The 12,475-nt window shown below is 37.9% G+C and overlaps 1 protein-coding gene across 1 annotated transcript in view; it reads left to right on the top strand.

Moving 5' to 3' along the window:
- zgc:174356 (uncharacterized protein LOC100137120 homolog) overlaps nt 1-10,594 on the top strand; it is a 97,945-nt gene extending 87,351 nt beyond the window's left edge. The window contains exon 7 of the mRNA XM_041252820.1: nt 9,456-10,594. Within this exon, the coding sequence (XP_041108754.1) occupies nt 9,456-9,510 (55 nt within the window). The 3' untranslated portion in view covers nt 9,511-10,594. The remainder of the gene's footprint in view (nt 1-9,455) is intronic.
- Nucleotides 10,595-12,475: the final 1,881 nt, after the last annotated feature.

Genomic DNA, 12,475 nt, shown 5'->3' with positions numbered 1-12,475 from the left:
TAATGTAGTGGCTGCTGGGAAAGAGGATGTTGAAGAGGGATCGGTAATGTCGGGACATGTTGAGGAGGAAGAGTTGTCAGATTCATCCTCGATAATGATGGATGAGACTTTAACAAGCTCTCAAGGTAAGAGTAAAGTTTACAGTGTTGAGCAGATCATTTCTTTTTTGAATAAAATGAAAGGAGTTTGGGGTGTTGTACAGAAGGAATATTTTCCTAACAAACAATTGTTTATTTATTCCTGTAAAATAGCAATGAGGAAAGATACATTAAATGAACTTGATCAGAAACAAAGATATAGGTTAAAGAAACTGGTCTCCGAAAGGATAAAATGGAGTAATGAGGATAAGGAAAAAACAAAATAGTTTTCTTTTTTAAATGGCTGTACGGGGGTTTATAGTTTTTTCTTCTCTGTTTGTGTCTGATTTTTATTCAATTATTTATTATGGAGAAGTTTCAAGTAGCGATTGTTAACATGAACGGTGGCAGCAGTATTAATAAGAGAGCTCCGCTGTTTGATTTTCTGAATTTAAAAAGAGTGAGTGTTGTGTTTCTGCAAGAGACACACACTGATGATATGAATGAGAGTGAGCGGTGGAGCGAATGGAAAGGGGGTTTGGCTTTCAGCCATGGCTCAAATATAAGTGCAGGGGTAGCAGTTTTATTTGCACCAGGATTGAGTATTGATTTTTTATTTGTTAGTGAGGAGGTTAAAGAAGGCTTGTAAAAATTGAAGCATGTTACAGGGGTTTAGATATTACAGTGGCTTGCGAAAGTATTGACCCCCCTTGGCATTTTTCCTATTTTGTTGCCTTACAACCTGGAATTAAAACATATTTTTGGGGGGTGTGTATCATTTGATTTACACAACATGCCTACCACTTTGAAGATGCAAAATATTTTTTATTGTGAAACCAACAAGAAATAAGACAAAAACAGAAAACTTGACCATGCGTAAGTATTCACCCCCCCAAAGTCAATACTTTGTAGAACCACCTTTTGCAGCAATTACAGCTGCAAGTCTCTTGGCGTATGTATCTATAAGCTTGGCACATCTAGCCACTGGGATTTTTGCCCATTCTTCAAGGCAAAACTGCTCTAGCTCCTTCAAGTTGGATGGGTTCTGCTGGTGTACAGCAATCTTTAAGTCATACCATAGATTCTCAATTGGATTGAGGTCTGGGCTTTGACTAGGCCATTCCAAGACATTTAAATGTTTCCCCTTAAACCACTCGAGTGTTGCTTTAGCAGTATGCTTAGGGTCATTGTCCTGCTGGAAGGTAAACCTCTGTCCCAGTCTCAAATCTCTGGAAGACTGAAACAGGTTTCCCTCAAGAATTTCCCTATATTTAGCTCCATCTATCATTCCTTCAATTCTGACCAGTTTCCCAGTCCCTGCTGATGAAAAACATTCCCACAGCATGATGCTGCCACCACCATGCTTCACTGTGGGGATGGTGTTCTTGGGGTGATGAGAGGTGTTGGGTTTGCGCTAGACATAGCGTTTTCCTTGATGGCCAAAAAGCTCAATTTTAGTCTCATCTGACCAGAGTACCTTCTTCCATATGTTTGGGGAGTCTCCCACATGTCTTTTGGCGAACACCAAACATGTTTGCTTATTTCTTTCTTTAAGCAATGGCTTTTTTCTTGCCACTCTTCCGTAAAGCCCAGCTCTGTGGAGTGTACGGCTTAAAGTGGTCCTATGGACAGATACTCCAATCTGCGCTGTGGAGCTTTGCAGCTCCTTCAGGGTTATCTTTGGTCTCTTTGTTGCCTCTCTGATTAATGGCCTCCTTGCCTGGTCCGTGAGCTTTGGTGGGCGGCCCTCTCTTGCCAGGTTTGTTGTGGTGCCATATTCTTTCCATTTTTTAATAATGGCTTTAATGGTGCTCCGTGGAATGTTCAAAGTTTCGGATATTTTTTTATACCCCAACCCTGATCTGTACTTCTCCACAACTTTGTCCCTGACCTGTTTGGAGATCTCTTTAGTCTTCATAGTGCCGCTGGCTTGGTGGTGCCCCTTGCTTAATGGTGTTGCAGACTCTGGGGCCTTTCAGAACAGGTGTATATATACTCAAATCATGTGACAGATCATGTGACACTTAGATTGCACACAGGTGGACTTTATTTAACTAATTATGTGACTTCTGAAGGTAATTGGTTGCACCAGATCTTATTTAGAGGCTTAATAGCAAAGGGGGTGAATACATATGCACGCACCACTTTTCCGTTATTTATTTTTTAGAATTTTTTTAAACAAGTTATTTTTTTCATTTCACTTCACCAATTTGGACTATTTTGTGTATGTCCATTACATGAAATCCAAATAAAAATCCATTTTAATTCCAGGTTGTAAGGCAACAAAATAGGAAAAATGCCAAGGGGGGTCAATACTTTCGCAAGCCACTGTACATTGGAATGCTTATACACAGTCAGCAGTCATACTACGCATTCCAGAAAGGAACATTTTTGATAACATATTTTTGATCCAGCATGCTTTATCAGTAAGCGACTTTTTCAATGTAGATCTAGGGGTCATTTCCCTGGATCAAGAAAAAACTTTTAACAGGGTGGATCATACATATTTTTTTAAAACGCTAGAATCTTTTGGTTTTGGATCAAAGTTTATCTCTTTTTTAAGACTTGTATATAAGAATGTCTTTAGTATTTTAAAAATCAACAACAGTCTCAGCTGTCCTTTCCCTGTACAGAGGGGCATTCGGCAAGGCAGTCCACTGTCTGGGATGTTGTACGCCTTGTCTATTGAGCCCCTGCTCTGTCGGCTTAGGAGCAGGTTGGCTGGCCTGAAAGTCCCTCTAGTGGGGGTCAGACTCTCTGTAGTACCTTCCTGTATGGGGAATGGAGTGGGACTGGGCCCACCTTGCTTCCGCAATCACTGAGATGGGAGAGGACAGGATTCAAAGTGTTGGGAGTGCAATTGGGGGGAAAGCAGTAGAGAGAGCTTAACTGGGAAGGTCTGCTTGTTAAAATGAAGATGAATTTACAACACTGGAGATGGCTGCTCCATCAACTTTCTTATAGGGCAAGGGTGCTGATAATAAACAATCTGGTGGCCTCCGTGTTGTGGCATAAACTGGTGTGCCTAGACCCCTCTCAGGACTGTTGTCTGAGATACAAAAAGAACTTTTGAATTTCTTTTGGAATGGACACCACTGGCTCCACCCTGCTGTGTTATATTTACCACCAGGAGAAGGGGGACAGGGACTGGTTGATGTTCACAGTCGCGTGGCTGTGTTTCAGCTGCAGGTAGCACAGTGGCTGCTGTTCTTTCAGCTGTTGAGTTGGAGACACTCTGCTTTTTCTTTTCTTCGCAGTTTGGGAAGGCTGGGGTGGGACTGGCAGCTGTTCCTAGTAAATGTATCCAGAAAAGACATCTCTGGAATCTCAGAGTTCTATAAGAATTTACTAAACGTCTGGCAAATGGTTTGAGTGGAGAGGCAGGGGGAATACTTGACTGAAAACACAGTATTGAAGGAGCCACTGCTCTTTAACCCCTGTTTCCCTGTGGAAGGTTTCCAGTCAGGAGCTCTGTGCTCTCTCTTCATGTCTGGGGGAGTCACTAAACTAAAACACCTGCTGCTGGTGACCACAGGGCAGTAGAGGGAAGTGGAGAGCCTGGCCAGGCAGCTGGGGGTACACTCCCTCCAAGTCGTCAACAGGATTCTAAATGAACTCAAGGACTCTTTCTCCCCTCGAGAGAAGTTCTGGGTCAGGCTTTAGCTGAAAAGTGTGTGGTTGAACAGCTGGCCTGCCCTGGGTTTCTAATTTCCACGGCTCTACCTGAGGACTTGGATGGGAGCTGGTATAACACGGACATACTGCAGAACTGTTCTGCTCATTCTCAGCAACTATACCAGATCTGTGTGAAAGTGCGCCACATGGGTGTTTTGCGGGTTCTGCCTGAGAACAGGTGGCTGGCCCACATGGATTGTATAAGTTGCATCTGGCCAAGCACTCAGGGGACCTGCAGTGGCATGTTCAGCACTGTGCTATAGCCACAGGGCGTTATTTCCACCATGTGGACCCCTTAGTCAGTACAGCATGTGGATTCTGCGGGCAGGAAGAGACCTCTTTGCAGACTGTAATCGGCTTGATCCTTTGTTTACTTATATTTCACAATTATTGAATTCTTGTAATGTAGTTTTTACAAAGAAAATGTTTATTTTAAATTATTCCTATTGTCAGGAAAGAAGGTTTAAATGCTGTCTAATTAATTATATACTTGGGCAAGGTAAGCTTGCTATTTGGAGAACAAGAAAAAAAATTAAAAAATGATGGCTCAAGTGATGATTTCAGTTTAATGTTTAGATTCTTGCTGAAAGTTAGAATCAAAATCGATTTAGCATATTTTTCTTAGTTCATGACCTGTATAGTTTTGAGCAGCGTTGGTGTGTGGGTGAGGGGCTCTGTGCTGGGGGAGGAGGGGGAACTGCAGTTATTTACAGTATATAATGTATTTTTATAATATTATAAAACATTTGTTTTTTGTAATTTTTGTTTTTTTCAATTAAAGTTTATGCTGAGATGGCCTTTCATGATGATTTCCTATTGAAAAGATGTCTGGGTGTAATTTCCCCTGGGTTGGCCATCTTACTTCCGGTGACGTGAGGGCATAATCTGCCATCAAACTTTCCCTCACGTACCTTCCATTAATGACCAAGCTCCGTGTTTTACCACATACTCTCCCCCACTCCCCCAGCTCGAACTTGCCAGGTCGTGGTACAGTAGAAAAAAAACATGTGAACCCTAGAAAGTCTGTCCGCGTTTCTCATTTCTTTACCGACCCTATATCTGACCTTGTATTCATATTGATGGAAAGACAAAAACCGGCATATCACCTGTGAGTTTTTGTCTTTCATCCACGTTAAAGGGGCATGATCTGTAACCAAGGAGAATTGTCTTCCCAGCAAATAATATCTGAGGCTTTCCAGTGCCCATTTAATAGCCAGACATTCATTCTCTATGAAAGCATACTTTTTTCCCGGTCTTCTAATTTCCTGGATAAAAAGATTACCGGGTGTTCCACTCCATTTATTTCCTGGGAAAGAACCGCACCTAATCCCACTTCTGAAGCGTCAGATTGGACAATAAATTCCTTGTTAAAATCCGGCAGTGTTAACACCAGACTGCTACAAAAGGCCTCCTTTAACTGATTAAAGGCCTTTTCCTCCTCCCCCGTCCAATTAACCATAACTGGCCCTCTAACTCTGGTCATCTCTGTAAGCGGAAACGCCAGGGTAGTGTAATTGGGAACAAATCTCCAGTAGTAAACGGCTATCCCCAAGAACGCTCATACCTGTTTCTTGTTTTGGGGTCTAGACCACCTTTTAACACCCTCTACCTTAGCCTCTTGGGCTTTAGTAACCCACTCCCCACTATATACCCTAAGTACTTCACTTCCTCCATGCCTGTAGTGCACTTTTTGGGGTTGGCTGTCAGTCCAGCCTGGTACACCGCCTGTACTTTAATCAAATGGTTCTGCCATTCTGGACTCTGTACCACCACATCGTCTAAATATGCTGCAGCATACTTCTTATGTGGTCTGAGGACTCCGTCCATCAGCCGTTGCAATATTGCAGGAGGTCCATGCAGTTCAAACAGCATGACAGTGTATTGACAGAGCCAGGTACCAATTCAGGCAGTCAAACAAAAGCAGGTCAAAACATGGGTATTCACAATAAACTTCACTTGCAGGTCTCTCTCTCTCTCTCTCTCTCTCTCTCAACACAAAGCTCTCTACTCCTTTAAACTGACTTTGTGAGTCAGCCCTTTTTATGTTGAGATGGGCCTTTCATAATGACGTCATTTCCTGTTGAAAGGACGTCTGGGAGGTGTAGTTTCCCTTGGGTCGGCCATCTTACTTCTGGTAACGTGAGGGCATAATCTGCCATCAAACTCACGTACCTTCCATTAATGACCTTGCCACATGTTTTACCACAATATATACAGTATATACAGTGCCTATAAAAAGTCTACACCTCTTTCAAAATTTTCACCTTTTGTTGCCTTATAGCCTGGAATTAAAATGCATTAAAATAGTTTTTTTTTTAATTTATCGACACATCCTATCCTACAACTTCCAAGTAAAAAAAAAAAAAAAATCTAGAAATTTGTAGAAAATTAATTTTAAATAAAACCTGAAATAGCTTGGTTGGTCCACCTCCCTTGTAATAGCAATCGTAAATTAGCTCAGGTATAACCAATCTCCTTAAAAATTTCACACCAAGTGGCTTCCACCTGTGTTATATTGTAGTGATTTCAGGATAGAGTCAGTAGTTCCTGTAGGTTCCCTCTGCTGGGTAGTGCATTTCAAAGCAAAGACTAAACCATGAGCACCAAGGTGCTTTAAAAAAACTCAGGGAAAAACTTGTTGAAAGGCACACATCAGGAGATGGGTATAAAAAATATCAAAGCCTTGACTATCCCTTCGAGCACGGTCAAGACAATTATTAAGAAGTGGAAGGTGTATGGCACCACCAAGACCCTGCCTAGATCAGGCCATCCCTCCAAACTGGATCACTCAGCAAGAAGGAGACTGATCAGAGAGGCTACCAAGAGGCTGATGGCAACTTTGCAAGAGCTAGAGGCTTTTATGGTCAAGACTGGTCAAAGTGTGCATCTGATAACAATATCCCAAGAACTCCACAAATCTGGCCTGTATAGTAGGGTGAGAAGAAGGAAGCCATTACTAAAGAAATCCCACCTTGAAAATCCGTTGTTTGAAGTATGCCAAAAAACACTCAGGAGATTCTGTAGCCATGTGGCAAAAAGTTTGTGGTCTGATGAAACTAAAATGGAACTTTTTGGCCTAAATGCAAAGCGTTACGTATGGCGCAAACTCAACACAGCGCATCACCCAAAGAACACCATCCCTACTGTGAAGCATGATGGTGGCAGCATCATTTTATGGGGATGTTTCTCATCGTCAGGGACTGGGGCACTTGTCAGGATAGAAGGGAAAATGAATGGAGCAAAGTACAGGGAAGTTCCTGAGCAAAACCTGCTACCCTCTGCAAGAAAGCTGAAACTGGGATGGAAGTTCACCTTTCAGCATGACAACGACCCAAAGCACACAGCCAAAGCTACACCGGAGAAGCTAAGGAACAAAAAGGTATATGTCATTGAGTGGCCCAGTCAGAGCCCCGACCTAAATCCAATGGATAATTTGTGGAATGACTTGTCCCCAAAAGGAACTTGACAGAGCTTGAACAGTTATGTAAAGAATGGTCAAATATTGCCAAATCTAGAGTGCAAATTTGGTAGAGACCTATCCCAACAGACTCACAGCTGTAATTGCTGTCAAAGGTGTTTCAACCAAGTATTAACTCAGGGGGGTTAAGACTTGTCCAAATATGATCTTTCAGTTTTGTATTTTTAAGATAATTTTTTTCCCCTTAACAGCATGGAGTATGGTATGTAGATAAGTAGAAATAAATCCTCATTTAAATGCATGAAACTGACACTGGCACTGACACAACAAAATGTGAAAAAAGTTCAAGGGGGTGTAGACTTTCTATAGACACTGTATATATTGTACTACACTAGGTCAAATACAGTTTTTTGTTTCCATGTTTTTGTGTTTTACTGCTACTTCACTTTGTAAGTCATTTCCTTACTGCTACGTGTAGAAAGTGTATCAATCTACAGGGGAAGCAGATGGCTGGTAATTACAAGAAAGAAAGCAGTGAAGGGGTTGGGACATTTTTTTAAAGCTACAACCACTTGAAAGGAATGAATGTCACAAAACTGGGGTTGCATCCATTAACATCAAATAAAATCTGACTTGACTCAAATGATTAAATTCAGTTGTTTTTTTCACTTTTTTTGAGGTACAAGATTTCACACGAATTCGCCAATCACAAGACCTTAAAGTATAAAATAATAATTATCTTACCCATCTCTTAATGAGATGCATTGTCTGCTGATTTGTTTTCATGTTTTAAATTATTATTTATTCATCCAAGGTGACTTATAGGTGTTACAGGGGATAACAGAGTTACAATGCAATCATAATATGTAAATACAGTATAGTTTACAGTAAGTGCAATTAATACTACTACAATACAATATGAGCTAGGATGCAACAAGTTAGGATTACAAATTGTATCTACAATGACATATTAGTAGTGCATAATGGGGAGGTGAAGACCAAGAGATCTAGAAGTGTAGTCAAAGTGCTCATTAATATGAATCTAACAGTTTTAAGAGTTTTCCTTTAGATTGAATATTACATACATACAATCAAATATTCATATTTTCCATAAATATACATTCACAAAACAATAGGCTCAATCCATCTGCTTAACAACAGCAGTAATCAACTCACAATGAAAGGCTTTGGGATGTAAGGTACAAAGGGTTACCTGTCCCAGCCATCCACATCCTATTTAAATTAACTTAAAAATGTTATTAGAAATATTAGGACTTTCAAGCAATTAAAAAAAAATAATCATAATTAATCTTGATTATAAAAATGTATCTGTTAATCTTGGTTTTAATTGAATATTTAATTGATACAATTACTGTATCCTTCTCATTTAAGTTTTTATTATTATTATTATTATTATTATTATTATTATTATTATTATTATTATTATTATGGTTTTAAAAATCTTAGATATATTATTTCTAGATTCTGGATCCATTTGTTGGTCCCTCTTTATAGTTTTATATTCATTTACAATCCAGCATTTGTGTTAAATTGTTTGAAACACAATGGAGTCTGATTATTAATCACCTTATTTAAAATTATCGGTTTCCTTTCCAGTTTCCTTTACTCATAAACAAATGTTTTTTATTCCCGTTTATTATTAATAATAATAATAATAATAATAATAATAATAATAATAATAATAATAATAATAATAATAATAATAATAATAATATTAATAATTTTAAACGGCTTAAATTAAACAAAGCATTCACTGAGTAATTGTTATATCCTCCATAATTGTAAATAATATCAGTTAAAATAATGTGACTATTGAAATAAAACAAAGCTACAATGTTAACAGGTCTGCAGTCAGTAACTATCCACTTTCCAACAGCACTGGTTATATTATCGTACTGAGCTTGACTCCTGGGTTTGCAGCGATCCTGAATTTCTAAAAGAGTATTCTGTCAAAACTGCCGGGTTTCATTTTTGTTGTATTGCTGTTTGTAGCAGAAGAACTACTAGAAAGCGTCTTTTGAGAAGTGAAAGCATGCTTAGCAGCACGCAAGTGGTGCAGCAGACTAGATGCACTTCTGTGATACTGGAACTCACTTTGACAGTAGATACAAGTAATCCTCTTTCTATTCAATTAACCTCCTATTCACAAGTCCTTCAGTTTAAGTGCCTTGCTACATGATCTGGTTCCATGACTAATTTAATATTCAAACAATGACTACACTCATTCAACAGAGTTTTTAATGACTGTCCCTTTCTTTTAATAGGTGGATCAGTGAAATGCCTACCACTCATCCTCAGGTATTAATCATAGAGGACTGAATCGCTGATGATAACAGAAGTTCTCCAGTTCAATCAAAAAATCCCAAAGTTTGATTTAATAGGGATCACACTGTGTCTGATATTAACATTTTGTCACAATGTATAGTGCTAGTAGGAGCTGTTACAGCTTTAGAATTAGGGCCATGTGAAAAGGTGGTGGGTATTTAGTAACTAAAACACTTTGAAAGTGATTCGTGACAAGTGGTAAAATAACAACAGATGGTGATTAAAATGTTCACATGTTTATTTTCTTTTAGTTTTTTTGTATTGTGTACTTGGTAGTGAAACTGTTTTTTTTTTTTTTTTTTTTATAACAACATTATAAGACCTCAGATATAAAACATAACCAGCAATGACAAAATAATGGATTTGGAATAAGTATTGCATTGTTTCTGTAGCACAATTTAATATGATACCTTAGTACTCTAGTGGTAAAATACTGATTTACCAGTATGTATTGATATAGTGAGATATCACAGGTATGTAAAATGTGTAAAATGTTACACTGATATCACTCATAGCAGTGCAGTTCCCATTGTCTTCCCATTTCCCCTGATACATAACCATTTTTATTGTCATTGTAGTGCATTTCCATTGGATATTATTAGTCAAGGTTGCTGTGATTAAGTCACCAAATCAAGTAAAATTTAAAATATACACCCTTGACTTGTTGTAAAGTAATACAAAATTATAGAGTTTATAAATAAATTGGTTACTATAAAGAAAGCAAAGACATGGTCATATAAGCTCATGACACAGTTATCTTTTTTCTATATTAGTATACAGTATTTAAAGTATATTGTTCAACACTTTGTTTTAAATAATTACTTTTTTATTATTAAACAGTTGAAGCACACATACACCTAAAACCATTTAGCAGAACTAAATCTTGTGTCCTTGTTTTTTGTCACACTAGCACTTTCCCAGTCTGACTTTTAAGTTTAGGCCTGTGTGGAGATTTAATTCATGCCCATCTTGTCTTGTGAATCTCTTTTGAACACTAACATGGCTGCGCCGTCATAAATACAAATACACAAATCATACACAGGGGCTTTTATTCTAAAAATAAATAAATAAATATACTGACACAGCAGGGCTTTGCCCTGCCCCTTTTTATGTGCAGGGCTTTCCTACCGTCCTGCTACAAAAATAAATAAATATTGACGATGGTACTTATTTATTTAATTTGTTAAAAGCTATACATTTATTGTCATGTTGCCTCAAGATAATTAATCTACATAATCAATTTAACAACGGTATGTATAGGTGTGTTTTATTTTTGCATTATTATGGTATAAATGTTTGACGGCGAAAATCCTGTCGTGTTTTACTTAATCTCGTGCAGAATGTGGCTGTCTTCAGGTTGAATAATTGAGCACTGTATTTGTTTGGTGGTTTTGATTATTTAATGTTTTTTTTGGTTTTGGTAGATAAATAAATAAAAGCACAACAACGACTCATCCCGCAATAATGCTGTCTGCCTGTGTGTTACTTGCTGGCTCTGATGTCACCACAAGCCAACCTGTCACAATTTGACATATTTGTTAGGTTATCATATATGACATATTGTTAGGTTATATATATTGTCTCGTGTTTAATATATATTATCTATAGAATATATATATATTATATATTATAATATATATAGACTCTGAATACTCGATGATATCTAGACCACACACACATGTGTGTACGGATTTCCCTATCGTCCCACGTTTTTCTTCTTCAAACAAACACTTTTAGACACAGGATACCAGGAAATGCGGTTACGTTTCGCACACCATTACAGTATGTGTTTTTTTGTACATTTCAAAAACAAAAAACAAAATAAACAAAAGAAAACCTAACCCGATCTCGGGCCCTATCTAAACAAATGTTTCCCTAACTAATAAATAACAAGGCAGGCTAAGCCTGTTACCTCGTCACCAAAACCAAAGCTCAATCCAAATCGTAATCCAAAATACCTTTTCCAATAGTTCAATGCCCAGTTTCACCGTAATAATAATCTGCTCTCTTGCTCTCCAAATCTCCCAACCAACTCCTACTATCACCCACCCTGAAACACACACACTCACATCCTTTTAAACATAATTATTTGGATTATGGAATCAACCTGGAGTTGATTCCGACTCAAGTAATCGGGACTGGATCCTAATGCCCACCTTCTCCCCCGATGTATGGTCTCTACTTAATAAGACCTATTTACTTTAAACCAGATTTAATTACTTTTAGTCCCTCATTTATTTATCACAGCATTATCATTTAGTAGTTAATCAATTATCCCATATTTACTTTTAACCTCAAGCACATTATATTATTTAATTTCTTTGTTTCCCCTCCAGTTAGTTTATGTTCTCCTTTCACATTTTGCTCCTTTACTTAACCAATCCTTCACTATATATATATATATATATATATATATATATATATATATATATATATATATATATATATATATATAAAACACAGCTTGGAAAAATAACCACCTCTGATTGGTTAAAGAGCCTCACATGACCGTGCGTATATATAGCGTATACCATGGCTTGCAAGCTAATGAGCCCTTTCGCACCAAATAAATCACTATGCACCACTACATTCTAAATATCGTGACAAACTGCCATTTTATCATTCCGTTTTCATATTGATGGTTGTAGGCTATACATGATTTAATGGACTATACAAATGACAAAGTTATCTATAAGTTTAGGATAAAGAAACTGTTGATATCAGATACATTTAGTATACTCTTTTTATAAAGGGTTGTGACAGGCAACGGCTGAACTGTAGCCCAGAATGAGGAAGAACACACACAGATAAGTACTGCAGAAAAGAGATGCGATGCGCCGTTTATTTGAATACAAAAATAAAATAAAAGGTTGAACAAAAAACAATGATCACAGAGCGAAAATAAAGGTTTTAAATAAAACAAATCACGAACACAAAATAAACTGAACACAGGTCAGGC

Source organism: Polyodon spathula, chromosome 6 (genome assembly GCF_017654505.1).
Source record: "Polyodon spathula isolate WHYD16114869_AA chromosome 6, ASM1765450v1, whole genome shotgun sequence".
NCBI lineage: Eukaryota > Metazoa > Chordata > Actinopteri > Acipenseriformes > Polyodontidae > Polyodon > Polyodon spathula.
The sequence above is the reverse complement of the archived record's forward strand: the minus strand, read 5'-3'. Positions and strand labels throughout refer to the sequence as shown.